Here is a 19140-nt window from a genome sequence, read left to right on the forward strand (position 1 = left end):
TACCCTCAATGACCTCTGTGGTTATTTAGAGAGAGAGAGAGAGAGAGAGAGAGAGAGAGAGAGAGAGAGAGAGAGAGATGGGGCTCTACATATGAGGGGCCGTTAGGGACTTAATTCAGAATTACCTCTCACGAACACATGTGAAATGCTCTTACATACACTACTGAAACACTCTCACATAAACAAGTAGAGGATAATTCGCTCATACACACTACTGAAACGCTCTCATACACACTACTGAAACGCTCTCACATACACTACTGAAACGCTCTCATACACACTACTGAAACGCTCTCACATACACTACTGAAACGCTCTCACATACACTACTGAAACGCTCTCACATACACTACTGAAACGCTCTCATACACACTACTGAAACGCTCTCATATATACTACTGAAACGCTCTCACATACACTACTGAAACGCTCTCATACACACTACTGAAACGCTCTCACATACACTACTGAAACGCTCTCACATACACTACTGAAAACGCTCTCACATACACTACTGAAACGCTCTCACATACACTACTGAACGCTCTCATACACACTACTGAAACGCTCTCATACACACTACTGAAACGCTCTCATACACACTACTGAAACGCTCTCACATACACTACTGAAACGCTCTCATATATACTACTGAAACGCTCTCATATATACTACTGAAACGCTCTCACACACACTACTGAAACGCTCTCACATACACTACTGAAACGCTCTCATATACACTACTGAAACGCTCTCACACACACTACTGAAACGCTCTCATACACACTACTGAAACGCTCTCATATACACTACTGAAACGCTCTCACACACACTACTGAAACGCTCTCATACACACTACTGAAACGCTCTCATATACACTACTGAAACGCTTTCACACATATAAGTGAAACGCTCCTGAAGCGTATTGAACAGTGTTATTACAGGTGTATCAGTATACAACCAAAGAATTGAGAGACTATGGGCAGAACTCAATAGATTAGATAGTGCATCTAAACACTTTATACATTTCTTTAACTTCATAGAGGAACAGTGTGTACTGGAATCAGTGAATAAACAACATGTATTTTGTCTGCATTATGTTTATTTTAGGATTGAAAGAACAGTAAAATTCATCAATCAATCAATCAATGGAACACCATGCCCTCTCCACACAAGGAGGGCAGACACCTCTCCAGCTGTGGCATTCAAGTGTCAATAATAATGAAAGGAATCCATACAGCATTTTGATGCAGATACTGCTATGCCATTGATAAAGAAGGGCCATTACCTGAACTTAAAACCAATAAATGTTGTAATTCCAGACATAGATTAAAAATTAATGAGACCACAATGACATTATTCAACAAGTGAATCCACTTGAAAATGATGGGAATCATGGAATAGATGTTTTTTCTTCACTTCACAAACAGAGAAAGCAGACACAGACAGAATTTTTTTTCAGAGCATGACATGTTCACACCCTGCCAAACCCATACGTGTTTCAACAATGTGTTTGACAGAAGTCAAACTTTTCCTTGAACAGTTGGTAAGACACATGTAGTTTGCAAATTGATGCAGTTAAAACGTGTTGGCAAGAGGGAACGTTGACGTAGTGAAGTCATCAAATCCTTTGTGAATGAATTGGATGGAAGGAGTTGGGGAAAAGCCAATAGGTGGTACCACAGATGCTCCACTTGTGAAGGCCAATATCTTCTCTAGTTTGGATGGCCCTTCTTCTGTAAAAACAAAATTATCATCAGTGGTAATTGGTCCAATTAATGTGTATGTGAATCATCTCTAAAGCAATTAACATCAGCTGATACTGAATAAATTGTCCACTAAGAGTATTTCACGTCTCAAAACCAAAGCGTCTAAAATCTGAATGCCTCTTATTGCAATGGATTTATAACAGGTCTTTCATCTATCAACAATCACAGGTTGCTTTGTAATAATGTTAAGACTACAAAGATAATAAAATAAATATGATACCAAAAAAAAGATGCAGCAGTTTATTTGACCATTAAACAATTACCTTCTGCATCTTGGAGATAATTCCTACAGAAAGTCTTGTTGCTCCTTTCTGGAGTGAGATGAATGCTAAAACAATCCTCCACCCGGTCAGCAGTAAGTGTGTTTGGCTCATAGCAGAACAGGGTCGGAAGCTGTCTGGATCTCGTCATATTTGGTCCAGAACCCCAAAGAGTTTACGGTCCTTCACAGAATCTGTAAAAACAACATGGAAGAATTGTACAATCCATAATTCAATTGTACATTGTCAAATGGTCCCTTGGTTTTATACAAACAATAGATGTTGTGAAGCTAGTCTTACACCTTGTCGGTCAATTAATAGCACTTATTTACATGATTTCTCTCTGATCAATGAATCTTACATGAAAAACCACATATCTGCCCAGACACCTTAGCTACTGTAGGCTGTGGACAGGGCATGGAAGATCATAATTTGTCCACTGAGGTGTATATATGAAAAATATTATGTATAATCAGTATTTTTTCTAAAGTACTTGACTTAAAACTGCAAATACTGATGAAGTTCAAGTAAACAACCAATATGGCCAAATAACAACAGTAGATTATGTTTGGTGCAACAGCAGTGCAGAAATTACATAACATAATAGAAGTGAGCTTTAGTTACATTTCAATGGGTAAAACTTGTTTAGCTGCAGCTGCTCTTACACAGCAGTTACATTTTTAAAGTAAAAAACAGCTGATTTCACTACCTGCTGATGCACCACCACGTGACTCACATTGCCGTATGTAGCAGCCACGCTACAAACGATCCTAAGTTAGCTGGCACCTACATGCACCTAATTCAACAGTGTACCTATCTGGGCCCCCTGCAAGACATACTTCAAGTTTGCAGTAGATCTGAGACTCTTGGTGTAGTGGAGGCACAAACAGCCAACTGTTGTACTCACTATCTTGCCTTGTTGCGTTACGTTGGATTAAACAATAATTTAGAAGAAAAAAAAACTATTTATAATTACCTTTTCCTCCTTGTGACTGATGTCCAAGAGTTGCGCTTGGTAACGCGGAGCAGACTCTCTCCGGACTGGATCCACAGCTGGCAGTGTGACGCTGCTGTGCTGTCCGGTGGGGGAAAGCGACGCTATGTGACAGTCCAGTGTGTCGCGGCTTGAAGTTGCAAACGGTCAGTTGTTGCCCGACTGTTGCATTTCGACGGTTCTGATGGTCTCCGTTGACGCCAGTACAGTCTGAATAACGCTGCGGCCTCAGTTAAGCTGCTTGCAGGCTGTTGGGCGGAACATTTGTGTTGCAAACACGTGGCTGGCGAACAACAAGCGAATCGCGCTGTGCATTCCTGTGAATTGCGCATTTCGTTGAACGGAAGCCCTTCCTTTTTTACTGAAACACCTTCCGTTTTCACTGAAATCCTTCCGGTTTTATAAACCTCTCACACACTATAGTAATCCTTTCACACATTATAGTGAAAAGCTCTCATACATTATAGTGAAATATTATATCATACAGTACATAAGTATATATATCATATATACTTATTATAATATAGCCTACATATTATATATATATGTATATATGTATATATATATACATGCACATTTAAATATATTATATATATATATATATATATATATATATATATATTATATTATATATTATGCATACATGTGTCCCATAGGGAGGCCATTCCTCCAACTTTAGGCTGGACAGCCCTGCTGTCCCACCAGGCTGGCAATCGAGCTCTCAGCAACAGAGAACATAACGTTAACGTTGGTTGTTGGGCTGAAATTCTGCAAATGCTCATACTTATTATATGTATAGGCAAAGCCTATACATCTGAAACCGAATTTGCTGTATTTTTTACCCTTTATCTTTCCAGATACAAACATTAAGGACAGTTTCTGTATGATGTTTATTAGACCTATGTAATCTAAATTGGAAGACACATTGTCATGAGCTGTATCTTGTACATTTATTATTATCTGTGGGGTATGTGTATGCACCTTTTTTCAATCTGGTAGGAAAGATGTGATATTCCTTTTATTTGTCTCACAATGGGAAATTTCCAATGTTACAGCAGCAAAAGATAGAGGAAAAAAACAGTAAGCTAGGAAAATAATAAAAAATATTAAAACGCTATGTACAAGGGAAAAAAAGTAAGAATTCACAAACAACAGATAACACAAATTGTAGCAGCAGCAGCATCTGCACATGGGCAATAGATTGCACAGTGAATATGGAATGGTATTGCACAATAATTATTGCACAGTTACATATTAAAATTCTCGTTATCAATAATAATAATGAATGAATATATTCATTCATTATTATCATTGATGACAAGAATTTTAACGTATTAAAATTTAAAACGGGATCATACCAAACAAATATCTGTTAGCGTGTCCCTGTGAATGCAAAGTGTCCTCCTTTTTTTATCGTGGCCACCCTAGTGACCCGGTGGAAGCAGCATTAAAACATTAAATAAAACACAAAAACTCTCTTAAACAACATTGTTAGAAAAGGCAGGACTTCAGAGAGTTACAGTGAAAAAATAAGAACGAACAAAAAGAAAATAAAAGTTAAAAAATAAAAACAAACTCAAAGGGTGGAGTAACGTAACAGGCAGAATGCATCTTTTGTGCATGCTTACTAGGCTACTGATCATCTTAATGTACATATAAAAGCGTTTTCCATGTATGTATGAGAGTGTTTCAGTAGTGTATATGAGAGCGTTTCAGTAGTGTATATGAGAGCGTTTCAGTAGTGTATATGAGAGCGTTTCAGTAGTGTGTATGAGAGCGTTTCAGTAGTGTGTATGAGAGCGTTTCAGTAGTGTATATGAGAGCGTTTCAGTAGTGTGTATGAAGAGGTTTCAGTAGTGTATATGAGAGCGTTTCAGTAGGTAATGTGAGAGCGTTTCAGTAGTGTGTATGAGAGCGTTTCAGTAGTGTATATGAGAGCGTTTCAGTAGTGTGTGTGAGAGCGTTTCAGTAGTGTGTGTGAGAGCGTTTCAGTAGTGTATGTGAGAGCGTTTCAGTAGTGTATGTGAGAGCGTTTCAGTAGTGTGTATGAGAGCGTTTCAGTAGTGTATGTGAGAGCGTTTCAGTAGTGTGTATGAGAGCGTTTCAGTAGTGTATATGAGAGCGTTTCAGTAGTGTATGTGAGAGCGTTTCAGTAGTGTATATGAGAGCGTTTCAGTAGTGTGTATGAGAGCGTTTCAGTAGTGTGTATGAGCGAATTATCCTCTACTTGTTTATGTGAGAGTGTTTCAGTAGTGTATGTAAGAGCATTTCACATGTGTTCGTGAGAGGTAATTCTGAATTAAGTCCCTAACGGCCCCTCATACTTACAGTAATTCTTTGTACAGTTTGTAGACAGTAACAGCATCGGTCCAGTGGATGTGGGAACCTAGAAGACACGAACAGAGTCATAAGATGAGATAGATAGATAGATAGATAGATAGATAGATAGATAGATAGACAGACAGACAGACAGACAGACAGACAGACAGACAGACAGACAGACAGACAGACAGACAGACAGACAGACAGACAGAGAAATTTGGCCACAACCTGTACCCACATAAGTGGTCACAAGTAGACAAAAAACTAAATAAAGGCCAGGGTGGGGCAAAGAAATGAATGAAGTTAAAATTCTTTAGAAGTAAAACTTTGTTATATTATATGTATAGATCGTATTATCAGAGACTGGGAGCTGGCTGCAGTATTTAAGAGAACTGCCAAAAAAACAAGAACCAAGGAGTTATAACTGAGAACAACTATGTGTTGTTAATCTGTAAATATCACGTGTTATTTATGATTAGTAATGTATCAAATACTTTACCTGATTATTATGAGGCAGGACATGAGGTGAGCTTCTAAGTAGTCAATGGCAAAAACAAATAAAACCACCAGGAAACAACAGAACAGCTAAACCCATACTTTTTCACATTTAATTAATTTGTATATACTACACAATACGACTAATTCTTTTATGAATGTTTTCAGGCTGAGATACCAATGTTGCAGTTGCTAAAGCAGCTCTGGTCCTTCTTTTTCTCAAAAGCAGCCGCTACAAAACAGCGATTGTTCCCACGGAGTAGAACAGCACACGCAATAATCCTCGAGGTCATTTAGAACGCCTCAGGTGTTGGAACGATGGCGAGAACCAACTGACAACTATTTTCTTATGTACGTAAGTTAAATGTGAATTTAAAATATTACAACAGCAGCTGACTGACTGCAAATGAAAACAAGCCTCTTTGACAGAAGGAAAAATAGCATTGTGTGTTCATGGCTGTGCTTTTGTTTCAATAATTAAATACATATTTGCTGCTTTTCTTTATTTTCTTTGATATCAAACTTAATAACTATAGGGTTTGTACTGTCAGTCAGACCAAACAGGCACTTTGAATGTGTCAACTGCTACTATTTTCTGACATTTTATGGACCAAATGATTAATCAAAAAGACAATTGACGGATTAATCGGAAAAAAAATCAACAGACCTAAAACACAGACATGTACAGTAGGAGAGAAATCAAAATTAAATTGTGAAGAAAGAGATCACAAAAATAAGTTTTTATTAGACTCAGGTCATTTAGCCAACTTTTGTGGCAGTTAAGTTGATAATATATATAAATATAGTAAAGTTAACTAACCTTCAGGGTTTGTTAAGCCATCGTTTACACATGTGAGTGCAAAAAATTGGAGTGCTCATTTATGGCTCAAGTATTATTAATGTGGATTAGGTTTCTAAACATTCGGCGGCCCATAACATGCGTCATCAGTCTATTTTCAGGATCAACACCACTGCGGTCCGTAAAGTGTAGAGCAAGTAATGCCTGTGCACTGGTGGTGACTGTGGATTTGCAGAGTAGATTTATTGTTGATGCTCTGATAAAGTCTGACAAAGTAAAGACTAAAGTATTGTAGTGAGCAAGTTTGAAGAGTCTCATTGTTTTGCACTTTAGCCCAAAGCCTGGCATGGGTCTTTTCAATGAGTAATTGAGCAATATGTATGTCCCCCTCAGTGGTGTCACCTTTACAACCCTGTAATGACGTCATACCTGGTGATACATGTTAATGTACTCCTCACATGAGTATCCCCCTGCAGAACAATGATGCTGTCTCTGAGTATGGAGAAAGAGTCTCTGTTCTGGTGAGAAGTGGAAAAATGTAATTCTTTAGTTACTCTACTCTTCTTTAGTTTTTTCTTTAGTTACAGCAAGACAGTCAAGTCACATACCTTGATGTAAACTGGCTGGTTTTAATATTTGCATATTCAGAAGCATATTCAGAAGCAGGGTCCGAATTAACACACAAATGCAGGTACATTTTTCATTTGGAGAGTAAATCTCAGAGGGCTATCTGCCACATGGCAGGTAAATGTTTGTACCAAAATAGTTCTGTTTTCAGTCTACAGTTTGGTGAAGCTGCAGCTACTTTCTTCTGTTCCTCTGCTGTCTTCATGTTGGAATTTCACAGTTTTATGGTAGGAGTCAGCCAGCCTTCCAAAAAAAACAAAATGGAGGATAAATGAGTAGGTCATGCAACTTAAACCAGAAATTTGTGTGGTGTATGCTACACTATTTTTTTTTTAAATATTTTTTCCGGTAAAAAATATGCTTGGCTGTTGGATTTGTTCATCCATGATGGGTATTCTTGTACATCATTAATGCATCATTTTTTAATGTTAAACATGCATGTGGAAGGCACATCCCTAAGCTTAACTGTATTGCTACCATAGTGGCTAACTTAGTAAGCTTATCTTCAATGTGTTAAACAAATAGGCCAATTACACTTTGATTTTAAGATGAAGATAATTTGGCGGGCCCCCTAGTAACTCTGAGGACCTCCTGTTTGATATCTCTGCTCTAAAGGATACACAGATGCATGATTACAAATGTGCATGTGGACTTTGTTATTTTAATCATTGCTTCTGTCTTATTAGCCGCCAGTTACCATGGATATTCATTTCAAATTCACTTTAATTTTATTTGTAGTGTTAAATCTTAACAGGAGTTCTTTTAGGACACTTTACAGATAGAGTAGCTCTAGACCACACTCAGAGACCCACAATTCCATGCTCAGCAAAACAAATTCTATTTCTAATGCTCTGTGTTATCATCTCAACTGTCGAGTGCAACGTGCAGGCTACAGGATTTTTTTTTCTCCGCAGAAGCAAAGGAAATGTCCAAGGTAGCTTTGAATTTGTCTGGAGCCTGTGACTTCTTGATCTCTGTTAATGAACCCAAATCCCCTGAGTTTAGGTAAAACAAATACGTGCATTTATAAAACAAAGTAGCGAGGATATTTCTTGTTAATTCTTGTTGTTGCCAATTAAGAATGTCATTTAGAGACACGAGGAGCAGCAAGCCACGGGCATACTAATAAATAAATAATACATACAAGGATGTAACAGACTTTATTCTGTGTTGAACTGGGAAATCAAGCCTAGCATCCACAGGGTTAACTAAGTGGATGCGGCAAAGCACAAGCCCCAGGCTCGTTTCAGTAAAAGAGGTGGTCTTTCAAAACAAAGGCACTAACTGTTAGCAGCACATCCTGACATAAAGTGATAAAAATTTCCGATTTTACATAAAATAACACACATTTGAAAAAGCTTATTGTACTACCCTGATATGCATAACTAATTACTTGTGTTCTTGTCTTTTAAAAGATGAGCTGGATGTGTGTGTGTCCTTAGCAGGCTTAGTCTTTTGGTGAAAGCAAGGGGAAGCTGCTACAGCACTTCTGAGTTTAGATAGAAGTTAACTTTTTAAATTGGACGTATCAGTTTACTGTAAATGATGCTTGAGCTACTTGGATACCAACCTTATGAGGTATGTTTCAAATTAAAGTTATTTTTGGAGAAGGGGTGTTTTTTAAATTATGCATGGAAAATAACATGACAGTATGAGACTAAATTCTCTCTTAAAGCCAATACAGTTGTGTTGTTTACTTCAGCAAATACAGTGCTGATGCATGTTTATACGTGTATTATGTACGTTTCCACATTTAGTGATTAACTATGTATTTTGTCGTTATTTCATAAAAAAACAAAAACAGTCAAAAACAATGCAGGCAATAGCCAATAGAAGGTTTAAATATAGTCTACAAATGTGAGCTGGAATGCAGCAGCACTGCTTGATTTATCATGTGTTACAGCCTGAAGAACAGTGTCTCTGAAGTGCATGCAGTAGCTTTTCTGAATCATTAATGTAACGTGGGGATTTATGCTCCACAGATATCAAATGTATCCATAACCATGCAGTGCAAGGATGGGTGTGTGTGTGTGTCATTTCTGACACTTTAAATATGTGGATTATAAATGTAGAAAAGCAGGATGTACAGCAGAGTAGTTAAAGAAAAATATGTAGAAATAGTTTTACTGGGACTCTTTGAGATCACAACAAATGACAGTGTCTCAAAAGAAAAATGCATAATGCATAACTCATCATAGGATTTGAACTCCATGCCAAGTTTATTTTAATACTCTAGTACTGCAATACTAGGGACAGGCTTTGAGGTATATTTAGAGTCTCTTTAATCTTTATATATCTTAACATATTTTGATAGCCTTTTTGATCTAATAAAGTTGTCTTTTATTAGATGCCAAATTTATTAGATTGCCAAATGTAAATTGTGACTACAAGAATAATATGGTTGCAGTTTAAAGGGGGATTATTTGAACGTATGATTTATTTCTTAACAAGCAACATTTCTTGTGTGGCACCTGTAACCATCAACACATCCAACATATAATATCCTGTCACTAATACGTGTGTTTTATGTTTGTGTCTTTTCATTTTTCCTACTCTGCTTGCTTGCCCTTTTCCCTTTCTCTCCTCCCACCAATAGGTCCAGACTCACCTGGAGAACCCAACCAAGTACCACATCCAGCGCTCTCAGCAGCAGCAGGTGAAGCAGTACCTGGGAAAGCTAGGCTCTCAGGTGTTGAGCTTTCCCTGCCACAACCAGTCCTCTGACCACGGGGGCATGCCGCCAGGGCCGGGCAACAGCGCCCCCAACAGCCCTATGGCCTTACTGACCCTCAACACCAACTGCGAGAAAGAGGTGACTGCTTGTGACTTGTGTTTGTCACAATAACTCACAAAATATGCCTTGTTGTGATCTTTTACTCATTAAATCATACTAATCTGTATGTCCTCTGCCCTTTATGTCATCTTGTTTTAGATGGATGATGTCATTGATGACATTATTAGTCTGGAGTCCAGTTACAATGATGATATCCTCAGCCTGATGGACCCAGGACTTCAGATGGCTAATACGGTGTGTGTGTGTGTGTGTGTGTGTGTGTTTGTGTGTATGTGTGTCACTCTTTCAACACATGACTGAGTCTTATTTAGTGTTTTGGGGTTAAAACATCCAAATAAATTCTTCTAAAATCTTGTGCTTTTCCCAATAAAGCTAGGTAGTTACAGTTTTTTAAATGTTAACGCTAGCTGTGCTGCCCAAATATACAAAAATAGTCACACATTTTGGAGATACGTCCTTGAGTCTTCTCGTCACTGTGAGGTTGCCAGGCAACCAGTGGCGACTCGAGGAAATCATTAAGTCACACTTTTTTTGTATGGATTAAAAAAATGAGGTGTCACGTGTTAATAGGTGAGCTTTATAAAGGCTGATATGTAGATTATTTCCATGTTTCCTGTCTTGTTGCCAAGCTAAGCAGCTACAGTACTGGCTAGAGCCTTACATGACAGTGGTATCGATCTTCTTGTCCAACTCTTAGCATGAAAGCACTTTATCTCGCGTATTGTAACCTTTTGTCTAACCTTTCTCACTTTATAATGGCCATGTATCACGTCACCACCCTACGTATCATGCTCATGTACAGGGCCGGGGGGATGATCCTTGCTTGATGTCTTTGCTGTGTCCCCTCAGATCCCCTTGAATGCTAACCTCATGGACATGTATGGTAATCAGAGTATATCCCAGCAAGGTCTACCCATCAGCAACTCCTGCCCTGCCAACATCAAAAGGGAATACTCTGGTAAGCAGCAGTCTGTCACAGCAAGAGACTCAAACACATGGCTTCTGTTATCAAAATGTATCAAATGTTTACAGATTAGCGACCTGTGAAAACAACCTGAACTATCCGTTCAAACATCAAGGCTCTGACAATATTATGGAGCGCTCCTCTCTGTGCAGCCCATAATGTAGCGTTTTATAAATAGTTCTGTAATCCTCCTCTGTGTGTTGTCTGATGTTGAATGTGCTTGATTGACATGTTTTTCAATGTATCCATTCTGCACATGTGGATATTGAAAACATTATTTATTACAGTTTCACAATCCCCAGCCATCATGCATATGATGGATAAGTCTGGTTCCTGCGGCAAATTTGACAACTATCAAAGGCCTGAAGGGTTCCCTGTGGGTACGTATGGTTAATTAGCTTCAAGCAGATTTCTGATACCTGCACAGCACTGGAGATTATATTCATTAATCAAAACTTTGTTTTTCAAAAGCAGAGGTAAGAGCAATGGCAAAGGAAAGGCAGAAGAAGGATAACCATAATTTGAGTGAGTTTTAATTGCACTTTTATTGCTCTCAAATATATTTATACTGTATGTAACTCTGTAAATGTTTGAATACACGTAGATGTGGTTAGTGTTGGCATAGTGTCATCTTCTTTGTTACTCTATCATTTTATTTATGATGGTGTTTCGTCAGCTAATCATGGATTCCTTTCTCTTCCCTTTTTATTCTGCAGTTGAGAGAAGACGACGGTTCAACATCAATGATCGAATTAAGGAATTGGGCACTTTGATTCCTAAATCCAATGACCCGTAAGTTACTTATTCTACTCACTACTAGTCGCTGGAATCATTCCTCCACAAAGAGATCCCTTCCTAATGGGATTTTAATGTTACACACAGACCCAGTTCTGTGAAAAAATGTATTCTAAAGTTTAGCTGCAGACAAATCAAGTCCATCAGTATAGTCAATAAGTATCTTCCAAAGTTGCAGTGCTCTAAGTACAACATTCCCTCTTTGTGTTGCCTCCATCACAGCTAATAAAGAAAACACTGTGGAAACACAAAGAGGGAGTTTTGTAACAAAAACACTGAAAGTTACAGACTGTTAATCCTCAGATGAGATTGTATCCCCCATCTCCTACGCATTGCATCAGAGTATATTATTTTACTTAAATCACTGGAACTATTTGGCTACATAGAGCTGCTTCACATCATTTCATCATTTGATTGGTGAGATTATGGGGTTAAAAGTACCACTTAACGCTCACGCTTCATTTTCTTTGCCCTTTGACCTTGCCTGGGGCTCTGGAAAGATCCCAGTATATGCATGAGGTGCTCCACTCACACATACCTAAGTACACATAAACTCGGAGACTGCCTTTCATAAACAGATCAGGCTTAACATAGCTCTTATTATAGAAAACACATTATGAATAGCACATGTGCTTGTTAGCATTGGAAATCTTTAATACTTGTGTTCATTCATTACTTTAAATTTGAATATATCAATACAATCATGAACAAAAACCTCAGTATCTGCCATCGAGGCTTCAGATTTGTCCCGTTTAGTTCTAGTAAAACTTCCACCGAAGCCATTTCATCAGGCAGCTTGGGGTCATCCTTACGACTGCCTGTGATCTCAGTGACCTCCCCGGCTACATTTACAATGCAGCATTCAGTTTTGCAGATAACTCAGACTTAACTGCTGGTCACCCATGTGACCCCCTCCTCCTCAGTATTCTCTTCCGTCTCGTTTTCCCAACTGATCAGAGCTAAAATGGTACTGTGTAGTCTATTATACTCTGATAAAAACCTAAAATCTTTTTTTTTTCTCAAGTAGAGATGGCTTGTTGCTTCTTGTCTGATATCATAACTATAGGGATCTAAGAGTACAAGGCTGTACAAATAATGGCACCTACTTTGATTTTCAGGGACATGCGCTGGAACAAAGGTACCATCCTGAAGGCATCAGTGGACTACATCAGGAAACTACAGCGGGAACAGCAGAGGGCCAAGGACCTGGAGACTCGCCAGAAGAAGCTTGAGCACGCCAATCGACACCTGATGTTGAGGATACAGGTAAACTAAGTTTCATGACGTGTAGTGATTAGAAGGTAGAGTCACAGTAGTGTTGAATTGATTGAATTGTGAGAGACAGGATGGTCAGTAACGCAGAGGGCTTCCGCTAACGTTGGAAGAAATGACTACACTTTTATACAATAAGTCGAGCTTCAGGGAAAACGAGCACAGGAAATATTTGCACAGCAAAGGCCACAAAGAGGAGGGAGGGGTTTATTTTAGACCCTTGTAACTAATTGATCACAAGACAACAGGCGTCACAATCTCTGGGATTCGGCTCAGGGGCATTGGTTGATTGATCACACTGTGTGTGTGTCGCTGCAATCATTTAGAGCAGTACTAACAGGGGCAAAAACCAAAGCTTTTCTTCAAGTGGTAAAAGTGAAGGTAAACAGTCACAGTCCGGTGGGATTTTAAAACCAAATAAGTCACCACAACTTAACTTATGGTCTGAAGTATGTGCCAACACAAACTGAATTTGAGTCATTTATATATTTGAATTTGTATTGCTAAACTTGAATCATGGCACTGAAAAACTGAATCTTTCTGAATTTATTTGTTTGGAACTGAAATCGAATAAATTTCAACTATACTATTCAGATTCAGTTTTTCAGTGCAATGATTCCATCAAATTCAAATCAAATTTGGTTTCTGTTGGCACATATTTCAGCCTATATTAACTCCTCCGCTAACCAATTTGGATTAGTGTAGTGCCTTAGTGGAAGAATTACTCAGATTGTTTACTTAAGTATTAGTAGTAATACCAGAGTGTAAAAATACCCAAGTAAAAAATTGCTTAAGTAAATGTACATAATTATTAGAATTAAAATATGCTTCCCAATATACTTATAGTACCATAAGTAGCAATTATGCAGAATGGCTTATTTCAGAATATATTCTATCAATCTATCTATCTATCTATCTATCTATCTATCTATCAATCTTTCTATCTCTGGAATATACTTTTATTTACTGATGCATTAATGTGTCAGCTGGTAAAGGTGAAACTCATTTCAACTATTTTATTTACTGCTGGGTAGCGTAATCTATAATACATAATTTAATCATAATAATAATCATAATTTATTTGTTTATTTAGATTTTTGAATCTAAATCTGCAAAGTAACTAAATCTGTCAGACAAATGTAGTGGAGTAAAAAATACAATATTGGCTTCCAAAATATAGTATATAGAAGTATAAAGTAGCATAAAATGGAAATACTAAAGTAAAGTATTTCAAACTTAATAATTAATTACACTAGTCTGTGTGTGTCTCTCTGGGGTTTGCAGGAGCTGGAGATGCAGGCGCGGGCTCACGGTCTGGTCATCACGTCTTCAGCACTCTGCTCTGCTGAACTTGCGGCCCGGTCCATTAAGCAGGAGACGGCTCTGGAGGACTGTCGCCAGGACCTGTACACGCTCCACCCCCATCACCAACACCACACATCCTGCACTCCAGAACCGCTCGGCACCTTGGAGCCAGAGGGTCACTACAGCATTCACGGGAAGCCAGGCTCCAAACTCAACGACATCCTCATGGAAGACACCTTATCACCGGTGAGAGGGGGAGACCCTTTGCTCTCGTCCGTCTCCCCAGACACCTCAAAGGACAGCAGTCGCAAGAGCAGCGTAAGCATGGATGAGAATGATCAGGCCTGTTAGCACCCCCTACTGGAAGACAGCTCGCCTGCATCCCCTACCGTCTCCATGCTGCTCCGAGTGTTCCCGTCAGTAGCTAACACACTCCCAGCTGCTGGACAGGCCTTTCTCTCTTTGTGTCATGTGTTTGTTGTGTTGTTGTATTTTTTTCCTTCCCCACCCGTGTTTACATGTATTGAATCGTTTCCATCCGTGTTTTTGCTTGTTTTTAATGCAGTATCTTTGGTCTTTTTAAACCCTCAACCTCGATTTCAAGGACTGATTATGAAGTAGGTTTGCTTTAATCAATACTTTGATGACAATGAGTTGCAAACATAGAAGTTTTTTTTATTTAAAAAAAAAAATGCATTTATCTTTGAATAGAGGTTAAATTGTGTTTATTTCTATTGATTCCAAAGAATCTAGGGAAGTTGTGAATCCTGGTCAGAAATGTAGATTTTTGTGTTGAGTTGAACACTGCTTTTTAAATCACTAGCAATAATAGAAGGAATAAAATCTATTTATTACTATAGTGCTTTACACCTGTGTCTTAGATTGAACTTGAATGTGCCAATGCCTTATTAAGATGTGTTCACATCAATGTTGTATTGCTATGCACATTTTTTGGCTGTTAGCTGAGTCTTTGTCAGTCTTCCAGTTGAAATTTCTTCTTTGACAAATAATCATTTGTAAATTTGATCTTATTTATGTATCTATGTAAACAGGACTTTATGTAAGCATTTCTCTTTTAAAAAAAAAAAACAACATTTTTAACAAGGCATTTAAAAGAGCCTTATTTTAAAATAACTGACATAATAAAAAGCACATCAAATGTAGGAAGCTAAACCCTAACTCAGAAAAAAAAAATCCCCATTGATAATGGCTAATTGTAGTCTTCTACTCAGTGTCACAATGAGCAAGAAGCAGCACAACAATCCAGAAAGAAAAGAGAAAAATCAAGTTTCAGCACCCTGTTGCATCCTGTAATCATCCAGTTCTGACTGCTCAGCAGTGTGTACCATAACAATATACATTCCTCACTGCCAAACCCAGTTGCATTTTTCAGAATACAGTCTCAAAACTAGTAAAATTGTAATCAAAAAGGCCTGTTGTAGTCCCCACACAAGCACAAGAATCTGATTTCACTTGAAACATCTGATTGTTGCATAATTCTCTAAATCTTTGGTGATGATGATTGATGCAAGATGAATCAGTTACATTTTATTGTATTGTCTGCAGTGATCAGAATAATACTGCAACTATTATAACACACAGTGTAATACCGACGTGTGTTGATGCAAGTGCTGAGTTTTTATAAATGTCCATCCATTTCCTAAATTATTGTTAATGTTTTTACACCACTTAGGTGACATTTCACATTCAGGATGTTTTTTTTTCTCCATTATGTGAACATTTATATTGCCAAGGAGTATAAGGAGACTGCTTTTGGATTTTATATGAAATGCATGTCATGTCAAAACACTGGAATAACGTCTGTAATTTTGTTCGCCTTTTTTATCTAAGCATAAACTAACTATTGTATTTGGCTTTTCAAATGCATACAAAATATTGTATGCGATTGTAGATTCTTCATGGTGTACTGTTGTATACTTCAGCCGTTTGTTTCAACAGTTGTAGCACACTGTATAAGTATGCCTTTGTTAATAACTACTTGCCATACTTTGAGAGCTTTGTTACAGCACAGCCTCCATTTACTATGCAATGGTTTAAGTTTGTGCCTGCACGGCAGCATCGTCGTTAGATAATGTGATCTCCTTATGAATTAGCCTGAAACAGTGTCATAGTACGTATCATTTTGTTTGATTTAAGTGCCTTAAAGTTGTTTCTGTTACCCTGGTGATGTAAGAGGAGCTGTAGACACTGATGCTAAATTTTGTTGATGCTTATAGTGGTGTTAGGAGCTTCAAGGATTAACTGAAGAGTGCCAAAGTAGTTTAGAAAGCAGTAGGAAAGGCCGTCTGTCAGCACAAGACAACACTACAAGCCTCTTAGACTCAACACATGGTCTGTTATGATGGAACCCCAAAGTGTTCAGTACTTAATAAATAATAAGGCATTAATAAATGATCATAAAAATAAAGAGTTAAATGAGTAAGTAAACCAATAAATTCTGAAATAATTTAATAAATTACTAAAAGTCATTAAAAGTTATTTCATCCTTATTTTCATATTAACGATGTATTCTGTACAGAATCTGCCCTTTTTAAAAAGTCTGTTTTTACTTAATAATGGCGTTGCTCCCCAAAGAAATCTTTACGTCATGAAAAGTAACATTTTGAATTAGAAATGTATCACTGGAGAGGGTGTAGTGCTACAGAAATAAGAATGATAAAACATTTAATAGTAATGAGTATAGTAAAGGTAAAAAATGATCTCAGTAGCAGTGTGGCTTTAGAGATGGCAATGTCGCTCAGCTCCCTACTTTTGTCCACACTGAAATATATTCATGTACTTTAACTACTAGAGGGATTGCCTCGACATGTTGAGCATACATCCGTGGTGCCCAGTGGATGAATCCTAATTATTTTTAGGGATCTCCTGACTTTTCAAGTAGCACCACTAGTAGGTTGACGTTTTTGGCTTTTATCAAAATGCCTTAACTTGACTAAATTATTGAATGGACATACATGACATTTGGTTAACATAGTCGGGTCACCCAATGACTAGGGCGATCCCTTAACTTTGTCCAATACTTGATTTATGACCAAATACCTGCAAAGCTAATGACAGCAGCCGCCACTGTCCTTCCTGCTAACCAGCACTCAGAGACTCATATGATGATTTATTTCAAAATGTTAGTCTTAGTCTTATTTATTTATGTAATATTGAACACATTGAAGGGGTTTTCATCTGAATTAATGTTAAATTCTACACTGAAAGCAATGTTTCCAAAGTTGTACTGAATATTCATCCTCCTTCTGAGACTAGTATGAATGTAGTTCAAAGTGATGACTGCCAAAATGAAATATACAATATTTTTTATATAAAAAGGTATCAACATAATTTTGGAATTTTGAACAGCTTAGCTGATGCACCTGTTAGTGGTCTATCTCTTCCGCAGTTACAAGCATTACCTAATACATGATGGCAATCAGTAATTTGATGGAAGAATTTACTGAAGATTAACTTAATAATAGCTTTTTTGGAGCGTTGAACTGCATCTCACAGTCTTAATCAGCAGATGGAGAGAGCTGAGCTGTCGTCACGGGCAGTGAAGTAGTATGGAACTTCTGTCTTTAAGACAATGAGATGTGGTTAAAAGCCTGGAACAGGCTAATTAACCTTAAGTTAAAGTTGTTTTTGTTATATGAATTACAGCTTTAGGCAGAATGGCCTTTATGGTGACACCCAACCCCACCTACTAAGCCTCAATAGTGCAATACAAACAGGCCTGTAACATTGCTTGTTGACTGAACCCAGATCACCAATTTCTTTTTTTTTTTTAAATGCAACAGATAAATAATCTTAACCCTAAATTGTGACAAGTTGGAATGAACATCCGCTTCAGAGGTGGTGGCACTTAACTTAAAGTAATCACTATGACTGATTTCCCATAATGAGTCTTCCAGCTGTTTATTATTATGGCACATTATGGGTAAACCACTACTGACTGTTAGCTCCATTATCATCTCTTCTGCTCACTCTCATCCCCGTGGTTCATACAGACAAGCCCTCTGCTGATGTGGCCACTGTTCTGATTCTTACAGTTTATATGAGATGAATGTAGCAATAGTTCCTGTATGCACCTGTTTCAGATTAGTGAAGTTGAACTTGCTGGTACTCAATGTGAAAACTATTGTGTGAGAAATATTAAAAGTTATATTTGAATGTCTGTAGAGCTTGTGTTTTACTTTCTCATAAGCCAAAAAATATGAGTTCAGATGCAATCAAAATCTGTCTGTTGTGGTTTGGGGTTTTGGTTTTGGGTGCGTTTTCCCTTTTTGCCTTCCTTGTGTCCGTGTTAGTTTTCTCCCTGGTTTTGTGCTGTTTGTCCTGTCTTGTATTCCTAAGTAAGTGTCTGTTTGTTCTGCTTCCTGTTTTATGTTGATAGTCTGGTTTCCTGTTCCGTCTCTTCTTGCCAAGCTTTACTTTTGTCAGTCTGATTGTCTTGCCCCGCCCTAATGGGTTTCACCTGATGTTTCACCTGTTACCCGTTACCTCGTACCTCTGTGTCGTACCTCTGTGTCGTTACCTCTGTGTCCCCATAGCTAGGGCCAGATCGTATTGTCCTGTGCTGCATGAAGTCCTGTTTGTCAGCCTGCCTGTGCCCGATTCCCTAATGAGTTCCCCACCCCCACCCTAGCATAGTTTCCCTGTTTTGGTGTTTTCCCTCTCCCGCTGTGCCTTTTTGGATTCCTGGACCTTTTTTTGGATTTGTGTATTTCTCTGTTGCCTC

The 19140-nt window shown here is 38.0% G+C and overlaps 1 protein-coding gene and 1 long non-coding RNA gene across 4 annotated transcripts in view; one reads left to right on the forward strand and one right to left on the reverse strand.

Moving 5' to 3' along the window:
• LOC116692710 (microphthalmia-associated transcription factor) overlaps window positions 1-18576 on the forward strand; it is a 39154-nt gene extending 20578 nt beyond the window's left edge. The window contains exons 1-9 of one of the 3 annotated variants that reach the window (XM_032521197.1): window positions 8651-8844; window positions 9863-10078; window positions 10199-10294; window positions 10910-11018; window positions 11312-11404; window positions 11496-11549; window positions 11741-11816; window positions 12938-13085; window positions 14376-18576. In XM_032521197.1, coding sequence (XP_032377088.1) covers window positions 8809-8844; window positions 9863-10078; window positions 10199-10294; window positions 10910-11018; window positions 11312-11404; window positions 11496-11549; window positions 11741-11816; window positions 12938-13085; window positions 14376-14747 — 1200 coding nt within the window. In that variant the 5' untranslated portion in view covers window positions 8651-8808 and the 3' untranslated portion in view covers window positions 14748-18576. Of the gene's footprint in view, window positions 1-8650; window positions 8845-9862; window positions 10079-10198; window positions 10295-10909; window positions 11019-11311; window positions 11405-11495; window positions 11550-11740; window positions 11817-12937; window positions 13086-14375 lie in introns of those variants that run through there. The other 2 variants (XM_032521195.1, XM_032521196.1) reach the window with 2 other exon arrangements.
• Window positions 1543-3160, reverse strand: LOC116692712 (uncharacterized). The gene is made up of 3 exons (XR_004332758.1): window positions 3006-3160; window positions 2033-2223; window positions 1543-1736 (listed from the first exon to the last, which is right to left on the reverse strand). It is a non-coding gene; the product is annotated as an uncharacterized LOC116692712 (long non-coding RNA).
• Window positions 18577-19140: the final 564 nt, after the last annotated feature.

This window comes from Etheostoma spectabile, chromosome 7, assembly GCF_008692095.1.
Source record: "Etheostoma spectabile isolate EspeVRDwgs_2016 chromosome 7, UIUC_Espe_1.0, whole genome shotgun sequence".
NCBI lineage: Eukaryota > Metazoa > Chordata > Actinopteri > Perciformes > Percidae > Etheostoma > Etheostoma spectabile.